Consider the following 23,186-nt stretch of genomic DNA (forward strand, 5'->3'; position numbering starts at 1 on the left):
AAACAATTCAAATGCAAATTCGATCCATAATGGCAAACCAAAGAATAATACACTAGTTGAACGCTTCTTTCTACTGGGCTGATTCTCACACGGCACAACGGCTTGTTTTTCTGCGCAAAAATGGCAGATCTCATGTATCTCACCTAGAAGAAAGCTGTTTCTATGCAAGTTGCCCCCGCGGTGGCATGCCAAGCAAACACACAGGCGAAGACACTGAAGAAAATAACATATATTGATCTTGCTTCAGAAAAAACAGCAAGAGCTACCAGGTTTCCATTCTTCACGTCGTACATTCCTCAAGTCTCTTCTCAACGCAACGCTCTACTCTCAGCACCTCCACCTCTAACTGCATCAATAGCTTAACTAGCTAGCACAATCTAACAAGAGGTGCCAACAAAAGGATGCCAGGTGTTATCTGTACACCGTTCGATTGTCCAGCAATACTGTCATCAACGTCAGGGCACCAGAAAGCTTACAACAATGCGTAGCTCCGACTCAAAAAAAAGGATCAACACCTGAACAATGCACATGATGGCGGCGTCTCTACCGAGATGAACTGCACTGACTCTCGCAACCGGGGCAGTTATGCAAGCTCTCATGGATGTAAATATCACAGTCGAAGCAGAAGTGGTGCTTGCATTTTGGACAGCAGACATGGATATTAGACTGGCCACCTGCAATGTTCACGGAGGTATAGTCAATGAACCTGATGATTACAGCGCATAAGAATATATAGGATACTCATACTAGCGTAACATAGAACAAAAACATAAATGAGATTGTCAAGAAAAGGGAATCATGTGAATTCAGAAGGATAATAATTTCCCCCACTCTCAAAACTGCAGAACTAAGTTATGTTCCATTGACAGTTCGCTTCTAAATGCTGAAAGAATTTAAGGCTGGTTTTCACATATGTTGCCCTCTATGCTATGCAACTTTGGTCGTGGGGTTAAGTTGATGATCCACACTTCACTCTCAAGTGACAATAGCATGGATAAAGAAAGCACCCCATGGTATACACAATAACAACCACTAAATGTTAGGACAGAAAATAAATAAGGCAACAAAGACTGGAAACTGCTTCATTATGATAATTCCTCCTTTTTCTAACACAGAGACCAAGGACATTAAAGATATATTTCCTCATTTGAAGAAAATTAACCGAAGCAAGACAGCATATTTGGGCGGAGATGTGTTTAAGCATACCGGTGTTAATGAGACTCTGCTGGCAGCCAAAACAATTTTGTCCTCCCTTTTGACCTAATTTGAACGTCACCTCATCAAATGGCGCTACAGGGAAGAGATGGTGATAGGATCGTGCCAGATGTGGAGAACTAACAAGTGTTAGACCACATGTTCGGCACTCCGTCGGAAGCTCACAGACATTAACTTTGCATCTGGGACATATGTAACCTTCAGCACCAGATTTAATTTTCTTATGACAAGAGCAGATGGAGATAAGATCCTCTGCTCCCCTCTGTGGAAAACCCATCTTAATCAAATTAGCTGCAGCATACTCTGCAATGGCAGGTGGTGGAGGAGCATGTTCAAGCAGCAATTCCTTGAAGTGGGACTGCCAAAAGAAAGAAACATTATTTCATCATCACAGGATTTGAATATCAAGAGTAAAAGCTACAAACACAAACATATTTTAGCACCTCGTCTAGTGCAACCGTATATGATCCACCAGTCTCTTCACAGAGATGCTTGCAAATGAAAATTTCTGCAGCAAGCCCAATAACCGAACATCTAACTTTGGATTTCTTGCATTTTTCTATTGTCTCCATGATATCACCAGGATCACATGTATTCAGTGCGGAGTACAAAAATAATACTTCCTTGTGACCATAGGAAGGAATCTGGTTCAAGTAACCATTGACAAGTTCTAGAGCATTCTGCAGAGATGAATCACCAGAACACTCAAGCTTGCCCATCAATGCGTTAATCTGTGACTCTGGACTCCCTCCAATCTCCGTAAGTCGATGAGAAATGCCATCTTTAATTGTCACTAACCCAACATGGCTCAAGGGATTCTGATCGAAGAATTCCCTTATGAATGCCTCAGCACACTTAGCAACAACAGCCATTCGACTAGGGCGATAATCCATTTCTGAAGCTGCCTAAATGAGCAAAATACAACCAGACAAAAGGTGATTACAAGAGAATGAAAAGAAGAAACGTAAGTTGTGAACAGTATAAAATGCAACGCACACAAATTACCAACAACAGATTTTGAGGACAACTAAATTCCTAATTGTTCAAACTAGACAATATATGCTGCTCAAATATTATGTTATCAGCTACACTGCAAGAGCGAAAGGAAATAGTGATGAAGAGAAAACAACATGAACATTTTCTAAAAGAATACATGCACAAGACATATAAAATTCTGTCAAACCAACATAAACTCTTTACTATTATGTTAAGTGATACTCAACAGTAAAGCTGTTATTTTCTTATGGCATAGTTTTGACACTAGCTGGCTAATTCCTTGCACTAAATGATTCAAATCCCTCCATTAATTTTTTTGGTTTTCCCCCTAGTCTGCCCCTGATAACTGCCATATCAACAAACCCTACCAAATGCCCTAACGCCCACCAACTATAACATGTCAACACCAACATTCAGCTATTCAAAGAGAACATCAAGGGAGAAGGCAAGCTGCCAGATATGCATGAACTCTCGTAGGATCAGCACAGCTAAAGGACACGAATCAGATCGTCTACGAGCTCTTTCTACACAAACAAAATGAAGCACCACTATTGGATATGGACCTACATTCTCGCTACAAATAACCACAGGCAGCTTGGTGAAACAACTAACATACAAATCAATCCAAAGCATTAGCTCATTGCTCAGATGGTCACCAGTTCACCAATGGTGACTCTGGTCCACATCTCGACAGACAGTGTGCAAGAACACCAGATCACTCTCGGTAGGGTTGTCATAATAAACAGTCCTAAACAATACAAAGGGAGATTAGCCCGATCAGCATTGCTCGCCAGGCCCATTGATCCCGAACCAGGTGCTTGACCGGAATGGCTAACCTAACAGACAGGAGATCAAACTAGGGCGTGGCAACTAACCTTGGAGAGGTCGATGACGATGTAGAGGTAGCGGATGAGGCCCTTCTGGATGCGGGCCGCGGCGGCCGCGGAGCGGAGCAGGAGGCGGCGGCGGTACTGCGAGTGGACGAGGTTCTTGGTGTCGATGGGGCGGAGCAGGCCGGACTCGTCCTCCTGCAGCGCCTCCCACGAGCGGTCGTCGGCGTAGGCGCGCTCCCACGCCTCGAGGACGCGGCCGTCGCCGGTCTCCTCCTCCTCCTCGTCGTCGTCGTCCTCCTGGTTTTTGCGCCGCCCGGAGGCCGTGGACGGCGCGTTGAACCCGCCTCCGCCGCCGCCGACGCCGACGCCGTACATGGTGGGGGCGGCGGCGAGGTGGAGCTGGAGTTGGATGCTGGGATGGGGAGTGCGAGGTCGGGACCAGGAGATGATGGGCCTGTGTTTGGGTTTGGGGCTCCTGGGCCTTTTGTGGGGGGCTTTTCTTGACCTTTCTGAGCTGTCTCGGCGTTTGGGGTCAGGCGGGACGCTCGGGACTCGGGGTTCGGAACGGAGATGGGGGAGGCGAGAGGGGGCCGGCGGCGGGACACGCACCGGCGGGCGGCGGGGGAGGAACGTCGCCGGACGGACAGGGTGCTCGAGGCTCGGCCGCCGCCGTGGTCTGGCAGAGAAAGCGTGCGGTCAATCCCTAGCCGCCGCCTCGAGTCCTCGACTCCTCCCTCTGCGCTCGGGTGTGTGGCGTGATGTGCGCTGGCGCTACAGCGCTAGGCCGCTAGATGACCGGGCTGCTGGGGCGACTGGGCCTAGAATGGCTGGCGAAATGTGCCAAAGTGGGCTGGGCCTAGATAGGCTGGCGAAATTTAACGTGCTAAACGAGTTGCTCGTGAAGCTCGTTTTGCTCGAGCTCGTTAATCTTAAAAAGCTAAAACCTAAATACTCAATCGTGCAGCTGCGCCATATGGGCGTCACGAGCGCACACGAGCTAGTGCAGTGAAGTTGCTTGTATGTAGCACTAAAGGCACCTCATGTTTTGTGTGATTTTATTGTTTTGACGAGATCAACCTAATAGAAAGTCATACCAGGCCAAAAATAAGAACATGATGCTAAGTGAGGCAACTTTAGTGCTAAGTAGGAGCTACTTTGATGCTAGATGAATTGAACCGTATCTATTAGTGAATTCACCTAATAGCCTCCTAATTAAATGTGCGCACTAGTGTAATAGGTGGTATAGAGTTAAGATACTTGCTACTTATGGTATACAACCTAGAGATGAAGCTAGTCAATTTGATAGTTGTGATAACCAACTTAGAAGAATTTTTTGTTGATAGGCGGTCATACTAGAAAAAAAAAGTTGCTTTCTTATAGCACTATAGTTGCCTCAATACAACCCAAAGTTGCCCGCGAAAAAAGTTTGTCAAAATGTACACATATGGGATCAGAATTCCGATGCACGAATCAAAAGTTATACCTTTTGAATTTTTTTGAAACCCAAATAAATGCACGCGGGATAAGATCGTAGGTGATTTTCTGAGTAGCGTGAATACGTGTAGTTTTCTTGTAAGATGTCAGTTGGTTTCGAAATCACGTGGGCTGAGATGATGGTGTGAGAAACTGATTTGCTTTTGGGGGAAAGTGACAGTCCGCCTTCCTTTTGGGGAGAGCGCTCGACCCCGCGAGCAAGCGCTCGGGCGCCAGATGCCACGTCCAATCTAAAAACGCTGATCAGCTCGGCTCATTAACTTACGAGCATGAGCGGAAAGAGCTATAGAGCGCTTATTATGTTCACGAGCTTCGAGCTTTCCGTTGTAAAATAAAATATCTAAAAAAATATTTAAATCTATGCAATATGATGCTTATGCAAAAATAACAATCAACTTCTAATTTTGGATGACCCCGGATTGCTACGTTCGACCCTCATAAACGGTAATCCTGCCCTGAGATTCCAAGGTGAGGCAAGAGGTACAAGGTTACGAACTTAACGAAAACTTATCCATCCATGTTGCTCTCATGCTACCAATTCGAAAAAAAAGAAAATCAAATTTAGTGATTAAAAAATTATGAGAAAAAATGTGAATGCTCACAACACATGTATCTACAACTCCTAGAAAATTCAGATCCAAATTCAAAGTAGACACATAGAGAAACAAAAAAGACAAATTCAACATGAATAGTGTGAAAAAAAAACACTATTCACAATTGGATTTGTCTATTGTTTCTCAATGTGTATGTCAAATTTGGATATCAGTTTTGTAAGAGTTGTAGACACATGTGTAGTGAACATTCATGACTTTTCGGATCTTTTTGAAACATTTGAACTTGAATTTTTCAAAATGGTATCATGGGAGCATCTAAGTGGTGGTGTCATCTTATACTTTCCCTGTTGGTGATGAAATTTTTACTTCATTTTGTCCAATGCGGAGGACAGGAACTTTTTAACATTTTTCTGTGTATATTTATACAAGGGTTAACTGTAGTATGAGTATTTAAATTTAAGTGATGGATGGTGTGTGGGCACTCGATCTTAAGAATTTAAGATGGTGCCTAGTCTTTGCTCTTGCACGGCTCAATCCTAATCCCAAACCGAAATCTTGAATTTACAGATGAGATAGCTTCAGCGAGTCGGTGAGCCGAAACCAAGTACAGCTGGGTCTATTCAGCCCCCCTTTGCCTCTTGAATGGTGCATTTGGTCCGGCGCACGTACTAGGCAGCGTACCATTCGCTTTCATGCGCTCATGCGTGCGCGTCCATGTCCATGTGCGGGCTCAGTTCTGCTAGGGCGCGGAAATCATGATCCCTGGACTTGGGATCCGCCAACGATTACAAGGATCGATCCATCGCAACCTCGGCGCTGTAGGGTCATCACCAGTTCAGTTCAGCGCTGCTTGTCCACTGTCTACTCAACATACAGCAATCTACTCCTACTATCTACTACTCCCTCCGTTCCTAAATATAAGTCTTTGTAGAGATTTCACTATGAACCACATACGGATGTATATACATGCATTTTAGGGTGTAGATTCATTCATTTTGCTCCGTATGTAGTTCATAGTGAAATCTCTACAAAGACTTATATTTAGGAAGAGAGGTAGTAGCACTTTTTGAGAGCGACTCCGAGCTGGTGGTGGTTGCGGCTTAAGTGCTCCGGGAGGTAGGTTCGATCGATGCGTGGAGCCAAATGTTTTGGGTTCATCCACAGGTTTGTGATGATGCCATTATTTGTTTGTTTGTTTATTATACTACCACTAGAAGTCATGTACTACCTTGGATGAGCACGACTTGGAGCCAAATTGCGGGTGTCTGATGATCAGTGCTTGCTGCCACGGAAGAAGTGAAAAAATATGAACGTATATGGTTGACGCGCGATCGTCTGTTTTCACCCCAAATTCGGGTTAAGCTGGCGACACACACACTGTCGGCTCTGTTTCTCTGCCACCTGAGATTCGCCTCTTTTTTTTTTTACCTGCTCGCAGCCGCGTAGGCGTAGGCGTCGATCCACCACGCGCCTATTGCTGCTCGTCCACTTTGGTCGCCGGTGCGATTCCTGACCGGCGCACGGGACAAGGGGTGACCCACTTGCCTTTTTTATTCTACCAATCGGATCAGAGGGTGAGGGAGGAGGAGGAGGAGTAAAGCGCCGACGTTTCCTGCCTTGCAAGTTTACCTCGCCCGGCGGCCAGCCAAACCAAAATCAATTGAGACACACTCGATGGATGGATCGATCGAGACGTGAGCATTTCACCCTCCGGTTCCTTTCGGGAACGGCAATGGCGGGAGAGGCAAGGCCGAGCTGACGTCTGACCACGGGACTTGATTGTCCTTGACCAGCTTGAAATGGATGAGGTGGTGGGCCTGCTCTGCTGCTTGCTTTAAGCTTACTTCTCCGGGATGGTGTGACGGCGTCAGCATTGGCTGGCAAAATCCAGGATAGGATCAGCACGGGTGGCGGCACCGCTATGTTTGCTCATCTCTCGTGAAGATAAAACCCACCGTAGTACAGTTTGTTATATCTGCTACAGTTCCACGGTGGGATCACAGGTCACATAGCAGCACTCTCTCGAGTGGCATCACCTATGCTATCCAAAAACATTTTTTTCCTTTTCAGATGGAGGCAAAAGGTAGGATCCAAGACCACCAAGGAAGGGGTACTGGGCAGAAAAAACTTGCACCGGGCCGCCGCACCATCAACCAAGGCCGGCAGCAAGGGTGGTGGCAGGGCCGCAGCGGCCCTGGCGATGGCAGATCGCCATCCCATTGCTCCGGCGACTCGTACCTCGTCTCCGACGATCCCTACACCCCCTCGTCCAGCATGTCCGACCACCGCCAAGTGGTTGATGAAATGTTGGAGAGGTAAAACTTTGCGCCTTTTCTTTTCGCTCGATACATTGCTGATTGCTTGCGGAGATATAGTGATGGACTTATTGTTGTTGATTACAGTGTGGAGGAGTTGACTGCGACCAAATTCTTGTCTGAATTGAAGGAGTCACTCATGCTTGGCCTTGATGATCGACACTATGAAGAGTCGATGTTTGCTCAACAAGAAGAGGCTGGGGAGGATGATGATCCCGAAGTGGAGGAGAAGGTCAATGATCCAATGAAGACACACGGAAGCGTAAAGATATCGATGAGACGCAACTATTCCCAAGAAGAAGACGTTGCTTTGTGTCATGCTTGGATGAACGTGTTGCTCGATGCATTGGTTGACATGGATCAATCAAAGGATAAGTTTTAGCGTAGGATTGAATAGTACCGTAGCAACATCATGGATGTCTCATCAAGCTGCACTCAAGGCTCTCTTGGGCACCTTTGGGGCACCATCCTAAAGCAATGCAACCGATAGTCCACTTGTATTGATCGAGTCAACCATTCACCATCGAGTAGGGTGCAAAACACGGTCTATGGCCCCATCATCAAAGATCTATACAAGAAACACAACAAGAAGATGGTGGCCAGGGCTTCACGTTGCACCATTGTTACAAAGAACTTTGCAACAGCGAGAAGTGGATTAGGAGGAACTCCGAGACGACACTGAAGAGGTCAATGATTGGCATATCCGTTGAAACCGATGACGATGACGATGACGATGAAAATCCCAACAAAAGGCCAGACGGTAATAAGATTGCAAAAGAGTGGAAGAAGAGAGGAGGCTTCGACGCCTATAGGGAAGAGCTTTTGGCTATGATCTAGACAAAGAAAGCATTGATGGACGAACACAAAGAAGAGAAGGTGGCAAGGTAGGATGAGCTCAAGTCCTTGGAGGACGATAAATGGTGGTCCAAGTTGGTAGCCTAAGAGAGGAAGGTGAAGGCGGAGGAGCGTAGGCTTGCACTCGAGGAGGAGAGGCTTATGAAAGAGAAGAAGGCCAAAGAATGTGTATCGTGTTTACGGACCCAACCATGATGGATGCCACAGCAAAAAGGTATTGGAAGCTCACTCGTGTAGATATCATGAACCAATCGGGGGATGGTGGTGGTGGCCGTGGGAATGGCGGTGGAGAAGGAGGTGATGATGGTGGTTGCGGGGATGACGGTGGATGAGGAGGTGATGGTGGTGGACAAGGAGGTGATGGTGGTGGCCTTGGAGGTGGTGATGGTGCTTGAGTTCATGTAGTATGCATTTGGTAGGGCTCGATCCACGACAATGCATGCCATGTTGTGGTGATTTTGGATCAAACTTGACCGATGTGGTCGTTTTGGATGAACTCTATGTATGTTTTAATTTGAGTTGCTCGATGTCAATGATATGATATGTATGGTTGATTTGTTGCGTGTGTTGAATTTCAATCATGATGAAATATGGTGCAATTGTTTGAAATGTATGTGAAAAGGTTAAAAGAATTGAGTGGAAAAACAGTAAGGAGTTAAATATAAGGGATCGACTAGGAACATCCACCCTTTAACTCCTTAAATTGCAAGCAGTTAAAGACAAGGGCAGGCTATGGAGTTAAGTTTTACGGGATCAGTTAGAGATGCTCTTAGGATTCTTCTGGCTAGGTGATACGTAGAATTTGTAAACAATAGTTTTGCAGCATGTTCAACTCGAATCCGAATGTTGATCAGTGTGCCATCTTAGAAATCTTCAAAATTGGTCGAGGCATAGGAACAATGGATGAAGTTGGTGGTGGAATCCACGAATTATGATAACGTATTGATGGTGAATGAGAGTCGAGGATGGTTGTCAAACTTGTGATGGCGGTGACTGGAGTCATGAACGTAAACATGATTAGAGTTGACGGATGACATGGAACCGATGCTTATGGGCAATACTCGGCATTGACCATCATCATATAATTTCAATAGTGCCCATCAATGGGCATGTGGTGGCCAAGTAGATATTTTCGTGGCACTGGTGTGGAAGATATTAGGAAATAGTTTGTTGAGAGGAAAAGCCAAGTCCATGAAGCATTTTTTTGTATCACATCAAAAGTGGGTAAACAGAAGGAGATCGTACGTAGGAGTGAAACTGTGTGGACTTTCTACGATATAGATGATAGAGCAGACGAAGGAAAAGATAATGTGTCGGTTGCTATGAGATACCTTTATTGTTGTAATAAGAATGGCAATAAGATTTTTATGAGATCAGAGGTTGTAGATATGATGTGGTGCACACGATGTTTTACTTATGCCAGATCCTCATGGAACCATGGTTAAAATCTAATATTGAATTCATATAATCTAAACAATTTTGAAAACATTGCTCCTGTTTAATTAAATTCCGCAATATTGGATCTTATCAAAACTTTTACTAGTAGCATGAAGTATGGTGTCAATAGTCAATACACAAGGTACAATAGCCTAGATAAATAGGTCGATGCCACTATGCCAAGGTCCATAGACCCGGTGTCAAACAATGGCTCCAGAGTTGAGACCAATGCCATAGTAACTTGTGAAGCCTCTAAGGCCGGTCAGACCTCTCACAATGCATTGGTGCTAAGAGGGTGTTTGTTTCCACAGACTTATTGGTTTAGGGACTTAAATAAGTCCCTATAAGTCCCATCTAAACCAAACAGGAGGGACTTATAGGGACTTAAAGTGGGCATTTGAGACTTATGAAATAAGACTCTCAAGGAGGGACTTATAGTTGTATTATGGTCTTATAGAGACTTATAAGTCCCAGGAACCAAACAGGTAGGGATTTTTTAGGGACTTGAGACTTATAAGTTGGGACTAAAAAAAGTCCTAGAACTTATGAGCCAAACAGGGTCTAAAGTAAGGTGCTAAGTGCGTTAAAATGTTAGCAATTAATATCCCCAATGCATGGGTGCTTAGTTTTCGTAGCTAAGCCTCCTTTACTTAATTATTTAATGAGAAAACTCCTTCACGTATTAGTTGGTAGCCTTTTTGCATAGGTTCACGTGCTTAGCATTGGTTCTTCTTGGGGTCACTATAATACTCTTTCTCCTCTTTAATTACTTTGCCACCTCATTTTTCTGCCTATGTGGCACCCTTAGCACCTATCCACCATGGAGCACTGGGAAGGGCCTCATATAGTGGTAGTAACATAACATATCCCAAGAAAAGTTTACTTATGTGGCTTGTAGTTAATGAGGAGAGATGTGTTTGGAGTAACATAATATGTTACCGTAACGTTGCGCATCCCAAGTCACAGTAAGTCACAATAAGTGATTACTTGCACGATACCACACATATGTTATTCCCCACAGTGAAAGTAATACTAGTAACATCCTAAGTCACTTCCCACTATGACTAGCCTAATCCAGTTCTCACTAGAGCCGTCAAATATTGTGGATCTGGTCAAAAGATGATTCTTTTTGAATCTCAAATGTTTGAGAGAGGAATTTAGTGTGAACGGCAGAGCACGTGGTAGACACGTAACCACGTTAGTTGTAAAAACTGCCTTCAAAGGCAATTTTGCTATTATGTCGATTATAAGTGACATGATAACTCCACGTAACCAATTGATTGCACTATAACCATACTGTAATAATCCAGCTCTTACTATAGCCTTCTAATGTTGAGGATCTGGCGCAAGATAGAAAATTTACAACTACTGAAGAATTGTGTCAATAGTCAAAAGGATCATGAAGAAAGTTGAGGATACGGCGCAAGATGAAGATTTGGAATCAAACGAGAAGGGAATTTACTGTGGACGGCAGGGCAGGTGATGGACACGTGGCCGCGTCAGTTAAACCAGCCAAACAGGAGTAAAATTTTTTTTTGCACACACGCATTCGGAAAAGGTTCAAAGACCCCGATGCATCTTCCCACCCGCCAATTAATGCCCCCTCGGGACCAGCGCATCACTTCAATGCGAAGAACCAAAAAGACCCGAGACGGAGGAGCAGAAGAAAAAAAAGAGAGAGCTTCCACCGCGGGCAGAAGGAAGCAGCAGCAGCAGAGCTAGCGCGAGGCGGGCCGCGGGATCCCGCGCGCATGGCGGCGCCCTGAGGGAGCCCGCGCCGCCCACCGGGCTCCGGCGGAGATGCGGCCGCGGGGAGCCGCCCTGCTCCTCCTCCTCGCCGCGCTCTCCTCCGTTTATGGTACGCACGCTCGAGATTTTCTCCCCTCCCCTCTCCGCTGTTCTTGCACGGGTGGTTTATCTTGCTTTTTCTTGGATTCGACATTCGAGCCGCAATGCCGGGTGGAATTCTGGCCTCGGCTCGCGGCCCTGCAATGGGATCGCCCGGGGAAAGCGGCGGCCATGGCGTGCGTGGCAAGTACCCCCATGGCCATGACTTGTGCGGGGGAAAGGTTTTTGCCTTTGCTTCATGGAGCTGGCCCCTGCGATTTGCCTGAGCGCATCTGAATCCAGGCCGGGCGGACAAGGCAGAGGTTGCCGTCTCCGGCCTCCTTTTCCTAGCTGCTTTTCATGAACCAAATCAGGCTCTGCACATCAAACCTGTAATCTGGATGCAAATTTGTGATTCGGATTTGTTGCATCGTCGGTGCCAGCAAGCATCGGTACCGAAATTTCTAGGTTTTGGTGCAATGCTGGCGAGGGGTTTTGGCCTTTTGGGCAGGTTCCGTTCGGTCGGTCCTCATCTTCTTGCATAGAGCAGCTGGCATTGCACTCGGCGGCACCCACTCGACTTTATGCATAATGCCAAGCTCCAACCGATGAGGAAAACATGCCTACGTTTTCATTTTTGAGCCCATTAAACACATTGCCGTTTCAGCTATAGTGAATGCAAGTTTTGTATTATCTATTTTGGTGTTTGTATATGCATTGCATGAGTTCAAAGTTCAGACACCTTTCCTGAATACCCTTACCCTGTGCAGTGCCACTGGGAACGGCAAGCTCAACAACCATCACGGCCTATTTACTTGGATTATGGAGTAGAAATCATCGGCATTCGGTTCTTTCCCCTGCACCAGCCCCTTCTCCGGGGCCTCAAAGTAAGTAGAACTACTCATGAGGTTTCTACATATAATTGGTAATTACAGGTGTAGCATAGCAATCACATACTTTTTCTGTCCGTGACATAAGATCATTATTTTCCCATTTCAATTATCCTGTTTATTTTGAATTGTTTGTATCACTTATCTATGCTTTTGTTTATCAGGTGCCTCTGTTTATCACCCAGTGCATAGGCATCACAGAAAACGGCCTCGTGTCGCCCCACCGTCTTCGTCACCATCATTCGAAAGACAAGGTTTTACTTTTCTCCTCAGACCAATAGAAACTGCATCTTCCTACTCTTAGTACTGAACATCACATTACTAATAGGCCTGCCTGTCACTGAAAATTAAACAGATTGCAGTGGGATAACTTGTTCCGCTCCGCTCACTTCTACTCCAATCGGTTCCCCTTGTGGTTGTGTATATCCTATGCAAATTCAGCTCGATCTTAGTGTGGCGCCGTACCAGTTGTTCCCTAGAGTTGATGAGCTAGAAATCGAGATTGCAGCAGGTACATTCCTGAAACAGAGTCAAGTTCGGATAATGGGTGCTGGGGGCAGTATTCAAGATCCAGATAAGACTACGGTCACCATCGATTTGGTGCCACTAGGTCAGAAGTTTGATAGGACTTCAGCCTTGCTGATTAGCAACAGATTTTTGCGAAAGAAGGTTCCTATAAAGTCATCTATTTTTGGTGATTATGATGTAACATATGTTCATTATCCTGGTGAGTGACATGATTGTTGTTGACACATCCACTTCGCTAGCGTAATGGCCCATTAGTCAAGTTTTGCTTGCTTTATTTGATCACAAAAACATTGCAGGCCTTCCTTCTTCAGTACCTAATATCCCAGGATCCTTGGGTCCAATAAGCAGCAATGAGTATCCCTTTGGTGCAAATGTACACAATGGAAGCCATCCGAAGATTAGCTCCAAAATTGTCGCCATAATTGCTCTGTCAGCTGTTGTGTTTGTTTTGACATGTTTTGGCATCTGCATCATATGCAAATACAAAGGACGCCAAAAGCCTCATGGAATTGGTCATGCTTCAAATTCCTCGAACACCAGAAAAACAGGTAATTTTGTTAGCAGCTATTGTATAATACACTACACCTCTAATTTCTGCATTATAGCAATTTGTACTAAGTTAGTTAAGCTGAGAATTAAACACCAGGCCTTGACTGTACAAATTCTAATCTTGCTACAATTTCCTAGTGACTATGCACCAGGGACAACAAAGCTTCATTTTCAGATCGTTTAATATCCGAACAGTTTGTAATAACACCTTGTTACTAACGGACTGTTTCAGGTATGAGGTCATCGTTCTCCAGTATGACTAGCTCGACAGCATCTTTTCCTTCGACTATAGCAACCTGCCCGCGCACGGTTAAGACATTCTCAATTTCTGAGCTTGAGAAGGCAACAGACAAATTTAGCTTCAACAGAATAATAGGTGAAGGAGGGTATGGACGTGTTTATCGCGGCATAGTTGAAGATGGAGTTGAGGTAGCTGTCAAATTGCTCACTGGGAAACATCAAAACAGAGACCGTGAGTTCATCGCAGAGGTTGAGATGCTAAGTCGTTTGCATCACCGCAATCTCGTCAAGTTGGTCGGTATATGCGTTGAACGGAGCACGCGGTGCTTGGTATTTGAGCTTGTGCCAAATGGAAGCGTGGAGTCACACCTGCATGGTATGTGAACTATGTTGACCTGCATAACATGTCCGCGTTCATAGTGTTTAAGAAACTTTACCTCCAAAGCGTACAACACCATATGCATATATGATCTGGTCTTTTTTGTTGGCATATAAAAACCCCAGGAAATTCTCTACTGTAAATATGTACTCCTAATATACTTTCTGTTTTGATATTTCAGGTCCAGATAAAATATATGGCCCACTTGACTTCGACACCAGAATGAAAATAGCGCTGGGTGCAGCAAGGGGTCTGGCCTACCTGCATGAGGATGCCAATCCCCATGTTATTCACCGTGATTTCAAGGCTAGTAATGTTCTACTGGAGAACGATTTCACCGCCAAGGTTGCGGATTTCGGGTTGGCGAAGGAAGCATCAGAAGGAATTGAGCACATTTCCACTCAGGTCATGGGAACTTTCGGGTAAGAATCCTGCTGTTACTGCCATCGTTGTAGAGTAATACACCGCGCTAAGTTTCTTTGAATCCTTGTGGAGTTTTGAAACGGATCATGGATCATTTGCAGGTACGTTGCCCCGGAGTATGCAATGACGGGGCATCTCCTTGTCAAGAGCGACGTGTACAGCTACGGCGTGGTGCTCCTGGAGCTCCTGTCGGGCCGGAAGCCGGTGGACATGACCCAGCCGCCAGGTTCCGAGAACCTGGTCACCTGGGCGCGCCCGCTGCTGACCAACCGGGAGGGCCTGCAGCTGCTGGCGGACCCGTCCCTGCCGGCGGCGAGCCGCGACATGGAGAAGCTGGGCAAGGCGGCGGCCATCGCGTCCATGTGCGTGCACGTGGAGGCGGCGCAGCGGCCGTTCATGGGCGAGGTGGTGCAGGCGCTGAAGCTGATCTACAGCGGCGGCAACGAGGAGACCTGCAGCGGCTCCCTGGGCGGCGGCGGCGGCACGCCCACGGAGGAGGAGGAGGAGTCCCCGTGGAACGACGGCGGCAGGAGCTGCTCGTGGCACGACGACAGCGACGCGCCGTCCTGGCCGCGCGTCCCCGGGGCGCCCCGCGCGAGCGCGGCCGCGGGCTACAGCTCGGACCTCGCGGAGGAGCCGTCGGCGCGGCGGCCGCGGTCGACGCCGAGCGCCGTGCTGGACAGGATCGAGTCCCTGGCGGCGTACGACTGGTCCGGCCCGCTGAGGACCAGGGCCAGGAACTTCTACCGGCTGAGGGGCAGCATGAGCGAGCACGGCCACCGCCCTTCCGACGACGGCAGCGTCGAGGGCGACTGGATATAGCTAAGCTAGCAGCCGAGAGAGAGAGAGAGTTCCATTCCATCCCGTTGTGTAATTGTATAGCCCGCGCTAGGTAAGGTACTTCTTCTCGATCCGATTTTGATGCGAAGAAAAGAACCCCTGGTTCTAGATCATTTTTAATCTAGTGGATGATGCATCGTGCATGCGTTTTGGGCCAGAAGTTTGTTTTCTTCTTTCCCGAGAGCCGAGAGGACACGAACTGAGTATTTACTTTGCACTAGTAAAAAGCCCGTGCGATTGCCACGGTCATCTAAAAAAAATCTATAGATAGCATATGTAAACATAACTATAGGTTAAAATGTCCGTGCCGTAGGAGGTTTAGTCCCATCTTGTCATGCGAGGAGCGAGTCGACCGGCTTAAATAGCAGTGTCGTCCAAAAGTGATAAGCATTGATGGCGGAAGGTTATTGCGTGTCATTGTTGACAATATCCCTCAAAAAGGAGCATTGATGGCTGCCCGACACTTTTTGCTTCGTAGGTGCAGTGTGCAGTCCGACAGTAGAGGGAAGGTCCGGTGCAAGGGTGGCGGCGAAGGTAGCAGACATCTGATGGGAACACGGTCATAAAGAAGAACTTTTTTTAAAAATATATATGAAGTCCTAAAGGAGTATGCATCTGACTTGTGAGCATTGTATATGCATATCCCCCTTTACTTCCTTGACTATACACTTAGATTAACATCTCTATGCTACAAATTAAGAAAATACAAAAATACTTTATGTAAACAATACAAATTCACGATATCTATCTTGGGTGGTATCGTAGGACACTACATGAAACAATATCATAAATAAACATCTTTGTTGAATGTAACTTCGCCGAGAAAAATAGGATGGCCCTCTTGTCTTATATGAAGAATATAAGTATATATGTCAATACAGAAGATAAGAGGGCCATCCTATTTTTCAAAGATTAAAAATTAGGAATTTACAAGAGAGTTCCAACCCTAAGGCAAAAGGGAAAAATAACAACAAGATGTTGTATAGGATGTGCTGCCTCTCACAAGCATCTTTAAACTGCTTAATGTCACCTTTTGTGAGAAATGTGCTAAGAAATCGCAATGCAAATTTACATGTTCAAATTTATCAAAAGAAAGTACTCACGGGACTTCAGATAAGAGCAAAACCTAGCATGCAAATACCAAAGTCATATTCTTTTCCATCAACAGTTCATTCTAAACTCCCGAGATTCTTGATATGGTATGACATACTAATGCATCAATATAGTGCTCACATTTTCCCCTTGGATCGATTAATTGAAAATAACACTCAACCATGGACATGTACTATTTGTATTATTATTTTTTGAAATGGACGTGTATCAACCATCTAATTCCCAAAATTGACCAAAAATCTAATTTCTCTTCATCTCAATCTTTAGCATAAAGCTATTCTATTAATCTAATGTCTTTTGCCCAGGATACTCTCTGCGGGGTCCCCCTCACGTCGTCTCCCTGAGTGAGGCTCCCCTCCCTCCCTCCAGTTCCCCCTACCCCTAACCCCCTCTCTCCGCCGCCGGCGTGCGCCACCGGGCCTTGCTCGCTTGGTGTTAGCGCGGCAGCCCTGACATTCCCCGCACGCGATGCCCCTGCTCGGGAGGTGGCGCCTGGCGGCGGTGCTCCTAGGTCGTCAACGGGTCCGGTAGCGGCGCAATGTCTCAGGTTGTGCAGCACCGAGTGGTGAGGTGGCAATGGCGTGGCTGATTGGCTGCCTATTTCGGAGGAAAAAAGACAATTGCTAGACCAGATAAGAATCTACTTACTGCTCACTCTCTTCCTCGAGTACTCCTCTTCTTCTCTCGTTTCTCTACAACCAGTCAAGCTCGCCTGACGGCACCGCCGCCTGATGGCTCGACCCCCTTCATCACAAAACCTTATACTTGAAATGATATTGAGAGTACACCAAACTACACAGTAGGATTCCAAACCGAACCTTTATATCTAGCATATCATATCTATTCCATATTTCAAAATGCAGGAATATGCTGCAACTCTGCAACAGACAACACCATGTATTTGTTCTGTTACGCTACATTGCCATTTACTCTTTACATGACCTTTTGTTCATCAATAACTAAACCGTGCCCAAAAGAACTGGATTCCTTTTAATTCACAATATGGCAATCCCATGTAAAGCTTGCATTACTGAGATAAAAAGGAAAGCGATCGACCTCCTTAATTAATTAGTAGGACCTTGATCCAGCGCTTAGAAGCTTGCATACTGTGATAAAAATAAAGTCAACGAGCCTGTTGTATGCACAAGAAGCAAGCAAACAACCAACTTAATTAATTATTAGGACATCCATCGCTAATAATGGTTCAAAGTACAAACAACTCTTGAACCATTTGTTATTAATCGGAGGAACCTGGTTCAGTGATCAACCTTGTAAAACCTGACATACTGTTACATATAGAAAAACCATGGGAAACAACATAATTGAAAATATTCATAGATGAGGCCCAATATAGAAAACCAAAGGTGACAAAAATATGGCAATGGAAAATGCTCTCTAAACTGAACTAAATAACCCCCACCAATTCTGATCCATGAACATTTTGCCAAAGAACCAATTCATGCCATAATATTATGCACCTACAAATTGTGTCTTCCTCTTCCTCTATCACTTGGAGGAAGTAGATAGTGATCCTTATTAAAAAATATCATAATATATCATGAAATAAACATGAATAAATATACGTAAACAGAAGGTACGGTAACACAATCATAAAATGAAAGGCATGGTTCTTCATTTATTTTCTATCTGCTTTGCTCCTCGTGTCTTCTTCCTCTATTGCCTCACCCCCATCCGTCGTTGTTGTGTCATCACGTTCCTCAGTACTGAGGGAACAAAACACAAACAAGTAATCGAGCAGAGTATTTTTTAGAGAGGCATGCGGACATTGACATATCAGGGAAAACGTCAATGACTAAACATTCCTATCAGGATTGCTAGCTTTACTCTTGGAATGTTGGAAATGGGTGTTGAATGAAATATATATACTGTCTCATAAACTTCTTCACTTTTTGTTCAAGGATTTACCTTCATCAGCTACTGAATTCAGATTCAAACCAACCTACCCAAAGCCACCAACACATAAATCATGCAACATAGCCTAAATCACTATATTCAACTCGGGGTGATGATTCGAACTGCATCTACTCATTCAGGACGGTTGGATTCCAAGTTTCTAATCACCAAAAAATCATTAATGTGCAACTATATATCACAACAACCTGCAAATGTTCAAATTTCATATTAGTCGGGTTCCATGCAAACCTTGGCATGCTACAAGTAACGCAATAAATTTGAAATTAATATGTTTGGAGTTCCACAAATCTCAGCCACGCACAACCAAAACTAAGAAGCAATGAAAACTCACCGGGGAAACGATTGAGGAAGAGATCGAGCCCGAGCCCGTGACACGAAGCAGCCCTGGCCGCCAGGTGCCGTTCCTTCCGCCTCCCCATCATGCACAATCATGTAAGCAAGCTGCACAGAGGAGTCGGCTCCGGGGCCTCCACATCTCCTCCCAGCTCCAACAGGGTGCCGCTAGTATCTCCAGTAGCAGCTCTGGCGGCGTCCGTTTCCGTCGGGAACCTCCACATCAGCGCCTAGCTCGAGCAGCAAACGCACATCCACCACACGGGCGTCCCCGCCACGACGCGCGCAACAACGTCGATGGTGCACTTCTTGTCGCCTACATCCTCCTAACCAGGCGAGTGCACACATGCACCCCTCGGACCACCCTACCACAAACTAGATCGTCGTGTGCCCGACAGTCCCGCCCATCCTCCACATCAGACTTCTTGGCATGAAATCTCTGCATTCGTGTATATATCCATGGCCACAATGTGTTTGTGGGACAGAATCAAATTCTCCAAATTAGTGGATCGAGCACCAGACCCCATGGCCACAATGTGTTTGTGGGACAGAATCAAATTCTCCAAATTAGTGGATCGAGCACCAGACCCGGCAACTGACAAAATTCATTGGCATCAGTGGATCATTGTGTTTGTCCGCCGAATCGCCGATGCTGCGGCGGCGCACGCTTCCCTAGTCCGCCCAAATCACGGACGCCGTGCACAGTGCCCTTGCGCTTGCGACGCCCACTGCACCGCCTTCGGCACCGTGGGTGTGCTCACGCCGCTGATGCCCATGGGTCATCGCTGCTGGCCACGCAGCCAGGGAATCGCACCGCCGCCGTGAATGATTCGAACCATTCCAAGACTACAATATGAGCGATCTGGGAGGAGTACGTACAGGGAAGTTGCCCTTCCCATTCCAGGATTACAAAGAGTGATTTCTGGTTCGAGTAGGTACAGGCAGAAAATATGATTTCGCTATGAGAAGATTGATGGTATGGGATTTGCATCTACTTTTGTCAGGCCTTGGCGTCAAGGGAAGAAAAAGGTTGTGTTCCAATTTTTACATGAGAGATGTGCCCTGAATTAACTCGAACTATGGTAGGTGGGGATTGCATGCCGATTTTTTCTGTCTTCTAAGGAAAGAGGAGAGACAACCGAAGTAAGGAATAAAATCGTTGGGGGTTGATTTTGATCGATCGATGGGACGGGTTGTGAACGAACGAACGAACGACTTACAGACTGCTCCATTAGGAGTAGAGATATTAGAGTTGTCTGAAAGTTTGACTAAGTTTATAAAAAAGTATAAATATTTACCATAAAAAATCTATATTATGTGAAAGTATATTCAATAAAAAATCTAATAATATTGATTTGTTGTTGTATATGTTATTATTTTTGTTTATAAGCTTTGTCAAAATTTACAAAGCTTTGACTTTGACCAAAGCTAATATGCGGGCTAAAAAAAACAGAGGGAGTACTTCAACCGATTTTTTTGGAACAGATAAGAATCAGCCTACCGATCACGTGTACACTTCCGCCGCATGCGCAGACGTCAGATACGAGTTTGGCCAGCCGACGCACAACCGGCCAGGACCTCGAAGTTTGATCAGCCAACGTGCACCCGGCCAGGACCTCCACCACTGGACGCGTACTTCTGCCACTTAACAGTTTTTCTGCAACATCTGTTTTGCAAAAGTTCTTCCGCAATATCACCCATGCTACAAAAATGCTAAGATAAAAAAAAATCTACAACACCAGCTGTGTTACACAAGTCCTTCTACAATAATGCCCATGTTGCAAAAAAATTAAGACAAAAAAAATCTGCAACATCATTTGTGTTGCAGAAGTCCTTCCGCAATAACACCCATCTTGTAAACAAGTTAAGATGAAAAAATTCCGCAACACCGTCTATGTTGCAAAAGTCCCTCCTCAATGATACTCATGTTTCAAAAAAGTTTCAGACGAAAAAAAATCTGCAACAGAACCTCTGTTGCAAATGTCTCTGCAACAAGAGACCTGTTGCAAAGATTTCTGCAACACTCGCTTTGTTGAAATGGCGAGGAAGGGGTCGGGCCGCTGGATGGCCCCATATCAAACGGATGCGGAGGCGGCTGATTTTTTAAAAAGATCCGTTGGCCGATGCGTGGTGTCGCCTTTTTTTGGAAAAAGAAACATAACTATTATAAAGATTCACCAGAAGTACAAAACACCTCAAATATAATAAAAATTACATTGAGGTCCATGGACCACCGAACAACCGTTGCAGCCGCCAGAATGAGCTGCCGTCATGTCGCTGTCGCCGCTCCCATAGCAGAGCCGGACTGACCATGTCGATGACAGCAGGGAAGTCTTCATGCACGTGCCCCTAAGGACCAACACCTTGGAGCCGCAGCCGTTGCCGTTGAATCCTTGAATCTATTGAAGAACCTGACACCAAATATCATCGTTGCATATGCGTTGCGAGAAACCCTAACCTTGTCGCCCCAAGGAGTTGGCAGGAATATACGCCGGAGCTCCGTCTAAGCTGTCCCAATGAACGAACTTGAGGAGAATCGGAGACCGAAAGGCCGACTCGAAGAAGTAGTGCTTCCATCCATCCAAACACCACCCCTACGAGTACTAAAATCCTACCTATCTACTAGCAGGAGTCGAGACACCAGGATTCTTCTGCTCACCACCTGTTGGGGATATTACTACTGGGCGTAAACTGGCCTATCTGGTCTGGGTTAACTTCATCAGTAGTTAAGTATGTTAAAGCCCAAGAAGACAGAGGAGGGCTCAAGGCCCATGGTCGGTTCAAGGCCTGTAGCCATAAACCGGCGTTAGTAGTTAACCTGCATTGTAAGTTAGGAATAAGTAGAGACCAAACCGGACACATCTATGAGCCGGTATTGGGACTCCGTAAGCCGACGGGAGTCACCCGTGTATATAAGGGGACGACCCGGCGGCGGTTCAAGGACAACAGACAACAACTCGAGACATAGGCGAAGCTTGTTGGCTCCCTAGTCATCGAAACCCCATCAATTCCATAACAACTAGACGTAGGCTTTTACCTTCATCGAAGGGGCCGAACTAGTATAAACTCTCTTGCATCCTTGTGTCCGCTTTAACCCCTTCAAGCTAACCCGTCGCGATGGCTCCACGATTAAGTTCTTTCTCTAGGACATCTGCCGTGACAAAACCACGACAGTTGGCGCCCACCGTGGGGCTGTCGCACGATGGTTTCCGGTTCTTGGAGGGCCGCTTTGAAGGACTCGAGGGCTACGTTGTAGGCCGGATGACTAAGAGTCGCCGCGGTAAGCTTTACATCGACGACGCAGGCTGGGGCCCCGAGGCCGGCTCAATTGAGTACGGGTATCGGGTCCCCTTTGGTAGCATTCACGTTTTCATTGGCAAGATCGATGAACCGGGCCCTGAGCCGGACATCTGCACCAACCTCGTCGAGACGGCTCAGCGTGCGCGATCCGCCCGGGTTAAACCGGCCATGAAGCGTGCCTTTGTGGGAGTCATCCATGGAGGAAGTTATGAGGATGGATCGGAATTTCGTGGCGCGACCGTCGTTTGTTCCGGTGACGAATCTTCGACCGGAGAAACCGAATCTCTTTATCAGCTACAAGATGGCCGGATTGGGAGTTGTTGCGATGGCGATAGTATTCCGGACCCCTCTGATCTGCCCAACCGGGTTGGAATATTCATGGCCGGAACACAAGCGGCGCTTCATTCTTCGACAGCTGTGGCAACGGTCTCCGGTTCAGCAGCGGCGACGGCTGCCGGGGCAGGAGGCCCTGTGCGCCCGCCGGCTCAGGTTCTATCAGAATTTGATGTGTTGGCTGTGCTTATGGCGGAAGTTAATCCGCTGGATCAGGACGTTCACAACGCGGAGATTGCAAAGGTAAAGGAACAGATCACCCAAGCCAAGGCGGATCTGGCGGCTGAGGACACCAGGATGGCCGCAGAGCGGGTCGCCTTAGATGCACAGGCCTACAAGCTTATGTTGGACCAGAGCGTGTCGCATGAAGTCATGAGGAGGAAGCACCGATTCCGCTTACCTCCGGTTTTCGAGGCCAGAGACCTTTTCAACACTCCAGGACCAAGAGCCGGCAATCCGCTGGAGGGAAACCGAGCAGAAGCCCCTGGGATCGGTGCACCGGTTCAGCCTCGTCAGATGGACCCGCCTCGTCAAAACACCATTGTACCTCAGGCTGCTTTAACACCTCCGGGTCACTACTCCAACCCAATGGACAATCTTGTTGCCACTGCTGCACGGCTGGAGGCCATTCCAATTGAAGGTGACTCGCCGCAGGCAGTAGAGACACGACGGGTCAAGGAACTTCCGAGGACAGCTTTGTCCCAACAGGAAGCGTACTCATACAGCCGCGATCGGATCCACTCGACCCCCCGTCCAAGCCGGAGCTATAGCAGACACATGGATGAACCGACAGTGTC

The 23,186-nt window shown here is 46.5% G+C and overlaps 2 protein-coding genes across 2 annotated transcripts; one reads left to right on the forward strand and one right to left on the reverse strand.

The window, feature by feature from the left end:
• Nucleotides 1–214: 214 nt before the first annotated feature.
• On the reverse strand, nt 215–3,773 carry LOC123189742 (general transcription factor IIH subunit 2). The gene is made up of 4 exons (XM_044602221.1): nt 3,087–3,773; nt 1,659–2,120; nt 1,207–1,573; nt 215–674 (listed from the first exon to the last, which is right to left on the reverse strand). The coding sequence occupies exons 1-4, from the start codon at nt 3,417–3,419 to the stop codon at nt 544–546; spliced, it is 1,293 nt and encodes a 430-aa protein (XP_044458156.1). The 5' UTR covers nt 3,420–3,773; the 3' UTR covers nt 215–543.
• Nucleotides 3,774–11,310: 7,537 nt separating this feature from the next.
• LOC123189743 (receptor-like serine/threonine-protein kinase ALE2) lies at nt 11,311–15,535 on the forward strand. The gene is made up of 8 exons (XM_044602222.1): nt 11,311–11,557; nt 12,297–12,413; nt 12,581–12,670; nt 12,772–13,143; nt 13,241–13,492; nt 13,726–14,109; nt 14,294–14,534; nt 14,637–15,535. The coding sequence occupies exons 1-8, from the start codon at nt 11,500–11,502 to the stop codon at nt 15,355–15,357; spliced, it is 2,235 nt and encodes a 744-aa protein (XP_044458157.1). The 5' UTR covers nt 11,311–11,499; the 3' UTR covers nt 15,358–15,535.
• Nucleotides 15,536–23,186: the final 7,651 nt, after the last annotated feature.

This window comes from Triticum aestivum, chromosome 2A (assembly GCF_018294505.1).
Source record: "Triticum aestivum cultivar Chinese Spring chromosome 2A, IWGSC CS RefSeq v2.1, whole genome shotgun sequence".
Lineage (NCBI taxonomy): Eukaryota > Viridiplantae > Streptophyta > Magnoliopsida > Poales > Poaceae > Triticum > Triticum aestivum.